Consider the following 14,226-nt stretch of genomic DNA (forward strand, 5'->3'; position numbering starts at 1 on the left):
TCGATTTTCCGCCGCGGTGACGCTCGAAGAGATAAATATCGATTTTATATTTGATTAAAATCTTTGATTATGTGTTGTCTATATTACATGCAAGTTCGATCCTGACTATCTGATTCCGCTGCGCATGCCCGTATCCATCAGGTTGCCTAAGTCACACACCCCGTATGACCCTTCCCCGGACCCTAGGTGAATGCGGGATGCTTTGTGCATTGGGTCACCCTTTTTTTTTTTTTTTTGGTGTACTATAACTGTACTTTTAACCTATTCTTAATTTTTCTCCTAATGTATGAGAAAATAATGGTCCTGTTGTTTTCATTGTTTACCAGGCATGCTCAATCGAAGAAACATGATACTGAAACTACCAAATAATATCCAAACTAAACGACTGCCCGTTTTACTTGTATCTCTACTCTTCATTTCTGCTCTATACTTGGTTTTGTGTCGAGAAAACGGAGAAAAATCAGGTTCATCATCTGGGATACTCAAACAAAATTGGGATAGCTTTAGCTCTGTGGTTAAGTTAGACCCCACAATTGAGTTCAGAAATGGAACAGATATAATATGGCAAATCCCTGATTCGCCTAAGGCAATTCTTTTTGTTGCACATGGTTGTGATGGTAAAGCAGCTAACTTTTGGGACAAATCAACTAAGTGCCCGAATTGTGTTGGTCTACCCGAAGAGAGACTTATTACACTTAATGCTTTAGCTAGGAAATTTGCAGTTATCGCGGTATCAAGTGCTGAGCCATGCTGGTCTCTCAAAGAGGAAAGACTTATAGTTAAAGATATTATTGAGTGGTGGATCGCAAAACAAAAGCTTCACAATTTGCCTCTTGTTGCTTTGGGTGCTTCGCCTGGTGGATATTTTGTTTCGATTCTTGCAACTGATTTGAAGTTTAGTAGCATCACGGTTATGATTATCGAAGGATTGTATGATCAAATGGAGATTCCGGAGAGTTACCCGCCCAAAGATAAAAGCAGGATGCAGAAGCTAGAACGATTTATGATACTCCTAAAGGGGAAAGGTGTTGATGTTGCGGAGATCAAATGTTTAGAGTTTCCTTTGTTTCCTAATTTCTTTCCTGATGGGATTCCGCATATTGATGTTGCTACCTCGGCGAAGTTGTTTAGTCTATTCCGAGAAAAAGGTTTCGTTGATTAGAACGGTTTCATGACGAATGACGGGCGTGATATACGTTGGAACGAGACTCTCCAAGAGAAAGAGATTATCTCCCGGATAAGTCCTTAGGCAATCACATTCAAGAGGAAATGAACCTTGCATTTGCTTTTCATGAAATGACTAGCTTGCAGTCTGAGCAAATCTTCAACTGGTTCGAGACTCATTTGAGCTAATCAGGACGAAATTTCCTCCATATGCACGGGAAGAATGCCACTCGCTCTGCTTTCAGCAACTGACAAAGGTCCTGAACAATGTTGTTTAGACCTTGATGGATAGAGTTATCTGGTACCTGTGCTGGTAGGAGGTAACAGGCACCACATGGAATTAATCGAGGTGCTCGCAAGCTGGCGTAGACACTACGGTTTTTTTTTTTTTTAATAGTATTTGGTGCTAATAATATGTTGACCACGTACAATACACATTCTGTGTTTGCATTGTGATGGAAAACAATATGTAGACCTTCATACTGTTTAGCTGTTGAGTGTTCATTTAAATATTGATGGACCATGATGCATCTATTTTAGTTTGTGGAGTTGTATTGTTGGTTTGATTTGCACTTATAGTGATGTTACACAAGTAGTACTGCACTTTTTAAAGAGTACAATGTGGTGAACCAAAGGTCTAATGTTGCACAATTCTTTTCTGCTGCTCATAATCAAAACATTCATTACAATAGCAAGGTTTTCAAGATCTCATGAAGACGACTTGATCTTTTATTTTTTTTATTACCTATATACGTTGATTATTATTTGTCTGAAGCCATTGATGCACTTAAAAACCAGAATGAAACTGGTATCTTGAACTCTAAAACTGAAATCTGATATGCACTCACCGAACACAGGTTGTTGTTTACTGGTTTGAACTTTCGTTGTTCTAGCAGATAGAATAAGCTTGTCAATGTAGTAAATTTTATTCATTTTGGGCTCGCAATGCTGTGATCTGCTTGTGCAAGTTAAACATGAATGAAATTTTTGAGAAAACAGACTGACTAGATGATGCACTACCAATGCCATGCCCAGAGCTTGGATAATTCATCTCAGTGAAAATGTCTCTAAACTGATAATGTAGCTTTATAATGTACAGAGGAAGGTCCTCCATCTTTGGGGACATCTTTCTGTATCCCTTTCTCAAAAAGCTTTTTGAATCAATTTGTGGTCACTCTGCAAGTTTTAACTTTTAACAGCTTATCTGAAGGGTCTTGGATACACAAATACTGCACATTGAATGATGGATAAATCTTTTGGAGTTTGGTTTATGAACGAACACTATGATGAGAGAAGCCATTGTATTGGTCTCATGTGCTCCTATATGCAGGTATTTATCATCAATTCCTACTCATGTTCAAGGTTTGTTAGCAATGGTACTGCTGTTATATTATCTGTGAGTCTGTGATGGGGGAAGGTTGAGACATTATGGGTTAAAACCGTGGAAATAGCCTCTTGCAGAAATGTAAGTTAAGATTGTGTATAATACACAAAATGTGATTTGGCCCTTTCCCAAACCCCGACATAACGGGAGCTTGGTGCACTAGGGCTGACCTTTTTTAGTTAGGTGGCTCTACACATAAACTCACTCTGTTTCAATTTGTTTGAACCTATTTCCTTTTTAGTCCGTGCCAAAATGAATGACCTCTTTCCTAATTTGGAAACAAATTCACTTTATGAATGATTTACAGCCACACAAATTTTCAAGGCTTATTTTGAACCACAAGTTTCAAAAGTCTTCCCTCTATCTTAAATGTCGTGCCCAGTCAAATGGGTTCATATAAATTGAAACGGAGGGAGTATACGTTATTGCTTATTTGGACATATGGTTTCTTCTCAAAGGAGGCATTCTAATGTTACTCAAATCTGGAATTCTGGATACAGAATTCACGCATGTAAAATATCAAAGTAATATTTTACATATACCTGATCATGAGTTAGTATCCGCTTGAAACATTAAAATTCAACCGCTAAACTAAACTTACAGGAAATCATAATGAAATGGGACATAAGTGCAAGATACAAGGTGATTTTTGAAACATGATGTTTCAAGCTCAAAAATGTTGAAATTAACTAACTACCTTAATCCTACTTTTGAGTAAACTTGCATTATTATGAATTTCGACAGGCAAAATTTTTGACATTGATCAATTGGAGCAATTTATAAACTTCAATTTATGGATATTTTTTTTATTTTCCATTTATATTATTAAAAATAAACATGTAGTTACAAAAAATATAAATAGTATAATGAAAAATAGTATAGAGTGTATACCATATTTAGAAAATGTTAAAGGTCAATAACAAAATTCATATTAAACCATTTCAAATAATATCTTCTTATTATCCGTAAAAATTAAAATTAAACAAAAACAATGCTTAAAGAAAGTGTCGAAGCAAGTATTCAATAATTTAGGAAAGGTAGGTTAACACTGGCCTTGATCAAGAGAAAAACATAACCCTATGTTTGGATGGTTGTTTCCGTGGTTCATTTATGTACAGTATGGTATGGTACAGTGTTATACCCCGTTTTAAACTGGTCAAATCAGAGTACAACATATTGATGATTCCTATTTGTTTATTTTTAATGAGTTGCCACCTAATTAATTTTAAAGGTGAATGACACCTAATTATTAACTAAGGTAAAGCTAAACTAAACCTCCGTTAATGGTCCGCTTAACTAATGTGATTCTAGGTAAAGAATCTTGGTTATCCTAAAGGGAAGGGGTTAGGCATCCTTTAAGATTCGCTAACTACGATTAACCGATCAAACTTAGGTTATTTAATTAAGACTAAAAAAATACAAATATAACATTTTAAGTGTTTAGGAAAATAGTTTGTAAATATTATCAAGATTTCAAAAAATGGAGAATATAAGGCTGCTATTTAAATTAAATAAGGTAGTAATTTATAGAAAAAAGACTTTAGCCATATTATACTAAAAAATATGCTGGATTAGTCAATATACTAATAGGCATTTGAAACAATTCAATGATTGAGTATCAATTGATTTAACTACTTAAATTTATTAAGTGACAAAATAAGATCAAGAAGGCAATAAACAAATTAGCTCCCTACTATTATGTGAAAAGTAGTTTAAAAATATAACTATCCTCTTTTATGAAAAATTGGGCCTTGTTTGGAAAATAAAGATTTAAACTAAATTTGAGAAAAGATTCATCTCCAACCATTACTAGAAATGATTATTTAATGCCTTTATATAGAATTTAACCATAAAACTTTAAAAAAGGCTTATAAAATAACGTTAGGCTATAATTTGAAGTAGGTGGATAATTTTGAAATCGGACTTAATTCTTAATTGGATCACTCAACCCATTTTAAACTTGTAAAAGAGTAATTAACAGAAATCTTAAACTGACAAAATAAGCTAAATTATTAAACCTTTAAATACGTTATTTCGAAGGCAAACTCAAACTCTAACTACCCATTATCACTAAAACTATCTCCATTAAATCCGCTAGGATTCATCTAAGCTAAGAAAACAAAAATAAGGTAAAATGTTAGTCATGCAACACAAATCAAATACACAAAAGAAAATAAAGTAGAGGGGACAAATATGATCGAATGGATCTGGCCCATTTTAGGCCACTGCTAGTATGCTTTAAAAAAGAAGAACCAGGCACTTCCCTCACCAAACAGTCATGGCAATGTATCACATAACCCCCACATTCAGACAAAAAACTAAACAGGATTTCAGTGTACAGAGTGGAATAAGCCCTTCACTTAACCAAAAAGGGATAACAAGAAGCACAAAATTAATCATGATCCAATTTGATCCGAGGAAGAATGAATACATGGATATTCAGTACATTTAGGCCATTTATGTTTTTACTAATGCATTTATTCAAGGCACCTCATTGCACATAATACCATAATGGAGCAACAATCTTCAGTAAAAACCAGGACTAGACTAGCATACAGAGAAACATCCACATCTGGGGCTTTACTACGCAGTAACTAACTGATTCATGACACACATATGACATGTAAACCATGATTAACCATAACAGGATACACAACACATGCTTAAACATAGATAAACTTAGGCTAAGATAACATTTGAAAAAAAACATACTTTGACTAGGCTAAGCTAAATAAATATCAAATCATGCTTAACTATAAAATAAATCATCATATAATACTTCATTGGATTAAACTAACTTAAGCAGGCTAAGCAATTCAGTTATTAAGAGAAACAGGAGGATCTTTCTCATTTAACTGTGATCACAGTTTCAACAACCAAATTAAAGTAATGTATATCATCTTATTAAAGCAAACCAGGCTAAATATGGTACAGTTCTCAACAAATGAAACAATGAACCTACTTAGCACAGTAACTAATCACAACTAATCATATAAACAACCAGTGATGAACAAAAACCAAAATATCTAAGCATGCTTAGCCAAATAAGATTAATACAACTAAATAAGCACATTAACCAAGCCACATAACTAATATATGAACTACTTATCTAGCATATAAACAAACAATAACCAAAATGATCACATTGACACTTAAAAAAAAGTGCAGAAAAATAAAAGAGAGGGAAAATACATCCACTTAAATGATACTAACAACATCATGACTATACTGATAACTTACTTAATCAAGCTAAAATAAAGTAATAAACCAATCATAAACTGAAACTTAATAACCTCTAATCATAAACTAAGCATATAATAAGAAGACAAACATAATCAACCAAAACTAAGCATATAATTAGCATAATGAATGAATATTTAATACTAAAACAGGGAGGAAGATTACCTTTTTCGGGTGCAGTGAACAGGGGCTCGAATCTCAGGTCTACGCTTGAACGCGAGCGATGCTCGGTCCCTTTTCGAGTGCAACCCTCAACACCCAAACAAAACGAAAGAAAAGAGAAAAGAAATAAGATTTAGACTCGATTGGAAATTCTACTGGAAACTGGTTTTTTAATTCAAATAAGACTAAGTTTTAAAAGCTCTTTTCGAAATTTCAGTATCTCTTCCTAGATAAAAAAAAAACCTCCAACACTGAGGATGGGGTTCTTTATATAGAACCCTGAAAACCCTAATTCCTCTTCGTTATAGTTGTAAGGCGAGTAGGAATGGAGGGGAAAATCCCTCCAAAATGTTTGAACAACCAATCACATGCGAGTATTTGAAATTAATAAGTGGACAAAACCCATTAAGGGTTTTCAGATGAAAGCAGAAGAAAGTGGAAGAAAACAAAATTACCCTCTTTTCAACGGTTGAATCCGGATGGGGGAGGGACAGAATCATTAAGTCCTTCCCCAAAATGACCATGCATGGTCTGTGAGAGGTGAAAGCAGCTCTGTGAATTTCCCTTCGCATCGAGGAGCATAGAAGAGAGAGAGAGAGAGAGAAGAGAGAGAGCAGCGGCGTGGATGAGGTGATGATCGTTTAGGGTTTAGATGAAATTGAAAGATTGGGCCGGGTCGGTTTAAGCGGATATAGGCTGATGATATTGGGCTGGTTCATTTAATGGGTAATGGGCTGGTTTCATATGATTTAAGCCTTAGCCCAAGTAATTTTAGGACTGATTATGGTTTGATTATTATGAACTGGTCTGAAAATACTTGTGGGTTGATTGGGCTCGGATTTGGACGAATGGGCTTCTGAATTTAAATGAAGGATCCATTTTAATTAACTATATATTAACGCGTGCTAAAATACTACCTAGTATAAAAGTATATATTCATTAGTACTCAGATAAAAATAAAATTACATGAGATCGTAATAGCCGTGCGATAATATTTTTTAAAGTTTAACAGTAAGTAAACGCTATCGTTTAATTGCAAAAAAATTAGATGCGACGCAGGTGTGCATAAGACAGTAAATAGAAAATGTTAAAAATGATCGTAAGGCAAATCATAATAATGGAAAATATAATAATAATAATAATAATAATAATAATAATAATAATGATAATGATAATGATAATGATAACGATAATACCCGTAATAATAATGGTAATAGGCAATGACTATAGTTGGATAATAACAAAAACGATGATATTAATTAAAATTGTGGTAAAATATAAACGACTACTCTTAAGCTATCGCAAATAAATATTTGGAAGAAAGACGGGACAAAATTGGGTGTCAACAACTTGTCCCTCTTTGACCGGTAATGATAAAAGAATTTTCAGGCAAAGACGTTGACTTAGTAGCCTATTTTGTCCCGACTAAAAGAATTTTGGGAGACTAAGGGTAAAGAAAATTTGAGAGAATTGTGGCCGAACTCCGGTCTCCGAGTTGCCTACATATCTCAGGTTGCACGAGAATCAGGCCATGTGTAGTTCTGGGATAATTACGACACCTATGAATAACGAATCCCGATTGGTGCGAATCTTTGAAAATATTGTCCCAGTGTCGAATTATGATGACACTGGGTATTATGATCGAACTTGAGAATTCTGAAATATGAATATGTTGGAATGCAAGCGGAATAGTTGGGGTTGGAGACGAGCGTTCGAGGTAGACCCTTGACCCTTGTCGGGAAGTCTGGTTATCCTTCCCAAAAAATTGCCCCAGTTCACTGCCGAAGAAAAAGTTCCACGTTGCGCTAAAGCTCTTGCGAAACTTAAACTAGATAAAATAGTTAGTAAATAAATATCGGAAGTAAAGCGATGTAAAATAACCTTAGCTGGGGCTAATGCAAATGAGGTTTTAGGCCGATGATTCATGAAAATGATGCCTTTAGCGATGGTTAATGAAAATGAATCCTTAAACCAGATATGAAGATGGGGCTATTTAAACCGAATGATTTACAAAAATGAGGCTTTCTAAGCCGTCATAATGAGGTTTTCCTTTAAAACCCAACATGATTCATGATGTAAAGCATTTATGTAGTGAATTTTAAAGCATTTGTGCGGTGCATGTGCGTTTGAAAGCATTTATGCGAAGCGGCTGAAAGCATTTGTGCAGTGCGTGTGCAGTGTTTCTTATGCAAAGCATTTTGAAGGCAGTTATGCAATGTATGTGCAGTGCATTTGAAAGCAGTATTGCAATATGTGTGCAGTGTATTTGAAAGCATTTATGCAGAGAATTTGAAGGCAGTGGCGCAATGCATGTGTAGTGCATTTGAAAGCATTTATGCAGAGCATTTGAAAGTGGTAGTGCTAGGCGTGTGCGGTGCATTTGAAAACAGTAGTGTGTTTCATGTGCGGTGCGTTCGAAAGCATTAATGCAGTGCGTTTGCAGGGCATTTGAAAGTAGTAGTGCAATGCGTGTGCAGTGCGTTTGAAAGCATTTATGCAGGGCATTTGAAAGGAATAGTGCTACGCGTGTGCAGTGCATTTGAGAGCATTTATGCGAAGCGTTTGAAAGCAGTAGAAAATATTTGTGCGTCTTAAGCATTAATTTATTGTAAATTTCAAGAACTATTGACACTTGAGAAGCATAATTTCTCCTAAATGTTATAAGAAAACTCAAACCGTTTGATGCATAGTCCTTGCAAAACCATAAATATTACATATTTTCAGCTTCCGCAATTTGAAAACCTGCATTCAAAGAAAATTTGTAAGTTTCAGGGGAGGTTGATTTGCGTTGACTTTGAAGATCCAGTTCTTGATGCCTCATGCTTCCAGCTTTGTCTGGACTTGTAACCTCCGCCTACTTCTAAGTCTTGGCCAATTAATAAAACTATTTGATTAAAAATCATATTATTTTAAAAGGAAATATGCATAAAAAAATATGTATATACTGATAAATAATTTCTGCTGAACTTGAACTATGACACATTGTGAAAAAAAGCGAACGTCCTTTCTCCAAAGTCTTTCCTTTGTCTGATGACTCTATTGACCATATACTCTTTCATGTCTCTCGATGTCGTCTTGCAATGATGCCCTTAAAATTTGTCCCAGTTTCTGGCACAGGAGGATATTAAATTCTTAACATGACGAGACCGAGCCTTATATAGGCTGCCTACGTATCACACTAAGGGAATCAGGTCAAGCGTAGTTCAAAACATACAAGAAAAAAAATAAAATTGAGGTTTTCTAATAATGTGACCGAAGCCTATGTAGGCCGCCTACGTATCCCACCGCGGGAATCAGGTCAGGCATAGTTCATGTTACAAACAAGTGGAAATTTTTTGGAAATTTCTATCCTAAAGCCCAAACCCGATATAGGTTTCTTACGTATCCCGCCGAGGGAACGTATCTTTCATTACATGGAAAGACATTACAGGATATTACATATAAAATAAACGAAAAGCTCCTAAATGTAGTATCTCTTGACGGCATCTGCATTGATAGCTTTCGGCCACACTTCGCTATCCATTTCTGCCAGAATTAGTGCTCCTCCAGTCAGTACTCAACGAACCATGTAAGGCCCTTGCCAGTTAGGTGCAAATTTTCCCTTAGCTTCATTTTGGCATGGGAATATGCGCTTCAATACCAATTGCCCCAGTTTGAACTGTCTTGGTCTTACCTTCTTATTGAAAGTTTTGGCCATTCTGTTTTGATACAGTTGTCCATGACAAACTGCATTCATCCTCTTTTCATCAATGATCATCAATTGTTCATATCGGTTTTGTATCCACTTAGCATCACTTAACTCAGCTTCTTGGATAATTTTCAAAGATGGTATCTCTACCTCTGCAGGTAACACCGCCTCTGTCCCATAGACCAAAAGATAAGGCGTTGCCCCAGTTGAAGTCCTAACAGTGGTGCGGTAACCGAGAAGGGCCAATGGCAATTTTTCATGCCAATGTCTGTAATTATCAATCATCTTCCGCAATATTCTCTTGATGTTTTTGTTGGCTGCTTCAACTGCTCCATTCATCTAAGGTCTGTATGGAGTGGAATTGCGGTGAGTAATTTTAGATGTTTCGCAAATCTCATGCATCAGACCACTGTTAAGATTGGCTCCATTATCTGTTATAATCGACTCAGGGATTCTGAATCGACAGATGATGTTATTGCGAACAAAGTCTACCACCACCTTCTTCGTCACTCACTTGTGCGAAGATGCTTCTACCCATTTTGTAAAGTAGTCGATGGCTACCAAAATAAACCTATGTCCATTTGATGCGGCTGGCTCGATGGGACCAATGACATCCATGCCCCAAGCTGCGAACGGCCAAGGAGAACTTGTCACATTTAACTCATTTGGTGGGACCCGAATCAAATCGCCATGAATCTGACATCGATGACACTTTTGCACAAAATGAATGTAGTCTGATTCCATAGTCATCCAGAAATAACCAGCTCGTAAAATTTTCTTGGCCATAGTAAAACCATTCATATGAGGCCCACATACACCGCCATGCACTTCTTCAATCAACTTAACCGCTTCTTTGGCATCAACACACCTTAACAGTCCTAAATCTGGAGTTCTCCTATAAAGGATTTCTCCATTTAGGAAAAAGTGGTTTGCTAATCTTCGAAGTGTTCTCTTCTGAACACTGGTTATGCCTTCTGGGTAGTCTCCTGCCTTGAGATACTTCTTAATGTCATAATACCAAGGTTCTCCATCAGGTTCTTCATCTACATAGAAACAATAAGCTTGCTGATCGTGCACATTCACCTTGATAGGATCTATGTAATTCTTGTCTCGATGCTGAATCATAGAGGACAAGGTTTCCAAAGCATCAGCGAACTCATTCTGAGCCCTTGGGACATGTTTGAATTCCACCTTGATAAATCTCTTACACAGATCTTTCACACAATGCAGGTATGGAAGTATCTTCACGTTCTTAGTGGTCCATTCGCCTTGTACTTGATGAACCAATAAGTCAGAATCGCCTATAACCAATAACTCTTGTATGTTCATATCAACGGCCATTCTGAGTCCAAGAATACAAGCCTCATATTCTACCATATTGTTGGTGCACGAAAACTTGAGCTTTGCTGAAATTGGATAATGCTGGCTTGACTCCGAAATTAAGACTGCTCCAATGCCGACTCCTTTGGAGTTTGCAGCCCCATCAAAGAACATTCTCCACCCTGGATACTCCTCTGCGATATCTTCTCCGATAAACAACACTTCTTCATCAAGAAAATAAGTCTTAAGGGGCATGTATTCTTCATCTACGAGATTTTCAGCAAGATGATCGGCTATTGCCTGCCCTTTGACAGCCTTTTGAGTAACATATACAATATCAAACTCACTTAGCAAAATTTGCCATTTGGTTAACTTCCCCGTAGGCATAGGCTTCTGAAAGATATACTTGAGTGGATTCATCCTTGAAATGAGATAGGTAGTATATGCAGACAGGTAATGTCTCAACTTTTGTGCAACCCAAGTCAAGGCACAACAGGTGCGTTCCAACAGAGTATATTGGGCCTCATAAGGCGTGAACTTCTTGCTCAAATAGTATATCGCTTGCTCCTTCTTTCCCGTTTCATCATATTGTCCCAACACACATCCAAATGCATTTGCTGACACAGACAAATATAATAATAAAGGTCTTCTAGCTTCTGGAGGCACCAAAACAGGCGGATTAGACAAATACTCTTTGATTCTATCAAAAGCTCGTTGGTAATATTCCGTCCATTTGGTAGCAGCATCCTTCTTCAATAACTTGATTATTGGCTCACATATTACTGTCGATTGTGCTATGAACCGACTAATGTAGTTGAGATGACCGAGGAAGCTCATCACGTCCTTTCGACTCTTTGGGGCAGGAAAGTCTTGAATAGCCTTTATCTCACAATAAAACCTAACAGCTTCCCAGCAGGAACACCAAATGCAGACTTTGCGGGGTTTAATTTCAAATTGTATCGCCTTAACCTGTCAAAGAAGTTCTTCAAATCTGTCAAGTGATCTGAATTCTTTCGTGACTTGATGATGATATCGTCCACATCTTCAATCTCCTTATGGATCATGTCATGAAAAATGGTAGTCATGGCTCTCATATAGGTGGCACCTGCGTTCTTGAGTCCAAAAGGCATCATTCGATAATAGTATACTCCCCAAGGTGTGATGAATGCCGTTTTCTAAGCATGTTCTTCATCTATCAAAATTTGGTGATATCTTGCGAAGCAATCAACGAATGACTGCAACTCATGCTTCGCACAGTTATCAATAAGTATATGAATATTTGGGAGGGGAAAGTCATCTTTCGGGCTAGCCTTGTTGAGATCCCGATAATCCACGCATACCCCGACTTTGCCATCCTTCTTTGGTACAGGCACGATATTGGCTAGCCAAGTGGGATACCTTGTAGTTCGAATGACCTTTGCGTTAAATTGTTTGGAGACTTCTTCCTTGACTTTTAAACTCAAATCCGGTTTAATATTTCTCTTCTTTTGTTTCACCGGAGGACAAGATGGATCATAGACAACTTATGCGAAACAATGTCTGTGCTTAGACCCGACATATCATCATAAGACCAAGCGAACACGTCTATATATTGTCTCAAAAGGTTGATAAATTCTTCCCTTTATGACAGAATTAAATGGACGCTAATTCTTGTTTCCCTTACTGTTTCTGAATCTCCCAAGTTTAAGGCCTCTGTTTCATCCAAATTTGGTTTTGGCTTAACCTCAGAATGTTCAAAATCTTTAGTTAACTCTTCAGGTTGCATATCCTCTTCATATTCTTCAGAGTCTTGTTCGGCATTTACTAAGGGCTCGCTTGTTTCATTACGTGTCACATTCACAGTATCAGCAGATTTACTAGTTTGATTGCTGAAAAATAAAAGAAAATTTAATTAAATAAAGATGGAATAAGAAATAGAAAAGCATAGTTTGGATTTGGCATTTAAGCTTTCAAAAGTTGGAGGCAAAACACAACAAAAGCATAACACGATTCAGGCCTCAATTTTGAATAGCGTTGTTTCATCAAATACTAATACAAATCATCTACCAAGACTCTCAGAGAACCGGGGGCAGGGTACAAGTCCAATTGTTCAAAACATCTCCGGGCTCAGCATCCCAGATAGTTGGAGTTCCAGGGCAATCATCCAGAATCACGTTGCATTCAGCTTTTTCCTCGGCAATGAATAGATTCTTGAGTCCTTCCACGAGGTTGTCTTCAGCAGCTTCCTCTAATACTTGGGTGACGGATGCTTTGAAAAATGACTGATTCAGGAGAGGAACAGGCTTTGGCAAGGGAATATCACATTTTCTTTTGAGACTAGCCAATGAGATTTCTTCAAAAGTGGGTTCGTATCCAAGGCCAAAAGTATCCTTCTGATCGGGTAACTGAATTGGTCTACTATTCCATCCAAGTTCACCCGAGACCTCGACCAGGCTTGAAACCATTCTTCAACATTTCCCAAGCTACCATCATGAGCACACGTGGCAAATTTACCCTTTCAGCTTGAGTAGTACACATGATTTCCTTGATATGGAAAACAGATCCATCTAGCCTTTTTACACTTTCAATAACAGGAATTGAGCTTTCGAGATAGATCGAATTATTGCCTTCTCCATAAATCACAATTTCCTGACGATTCCGGACAAATTTTAAATTTTGATGCAGGGTAGAAGGGACTGCACCAGCCATATGGATCCATAGCCTTCCTATCAGCAAGTTGTCACTGGCGGATATATCCATCACTTGAAATTCCACCGTGAACTCCACGGGTCCAATTTCCAATGCTAAGTCAATCTCTCCTACGACACCTCTTTGGGATCCATCAAACCCGTTAACTCTTACGTGACTGTTGCGAAGTTTCCCGATATCAATTCCTAAAGCTCGGAGAGTAGTGACAAGACATATGTTAACAACTGAACCCCCATCAATCAACACCTTGGAAATGAATTTGTCCCTGCATTTGACTGTAATGTTCAATGCCTTGTTGTGACCCAAACCTTCAGGTGGCAACTCATCGTCATGAAAAGAGACTTTGTGGGCTTCGAGGACTTCTCCAACCATGGCTGAAAATTTCTCGCTAGAGTTTTCAACTGGAACATAAGCTTAATTCAGTACCTTCACTAAAGCGTTCCTATGAGTTTCAGAATTCATCAACAATGCCAATAAAGAAATTTGGGCTGGTGTTTTCTTTAGTTGTTCGACCACAGAATATTCCTTAGTCGGCATTTTCCTCCAAAATTCTTCGACTTCAGCCTCAGTCACAGCCTTT

At 37.1% G+C, this 14,226-nt stretch overlaps 1 protein-coding gene across 1 annotated transcript; it reads left to right on the forward strand.

The window, feature by feature from the left end:
- The first annotated feature begins 346 nt into the window (after positions 1 to 346).
- Positions 347 to 1,162, forward strand: LOC132601712 (uncharacterized). Its single transcript, XM_060314781.1, has one exon. The coding sequence runs from the start codon at positions 347 to 349 to the stop codon at positions 1,160 to 1,162; it is 816 nt and encodes a 271-aa protein (XP_060170764.1).
- The last annotated feature ends 13,064 nt before the right edge of the window (positions 1,163 to 14,226 follow it).

This window comes from Lycium barbarum, chromosome 7 (genome assembly GCF_019175385.1).
Source record: "Lycium barbarum isolate Lr01 chromosome 7, ASM1917538v2, whole genome shotgun sequence".
NCBI lineage: Eukaryota > Viridiplantae > Streptophyta > Magnoliopsida > Solanales > Solanaceae > Lycium > Lycium barbarum.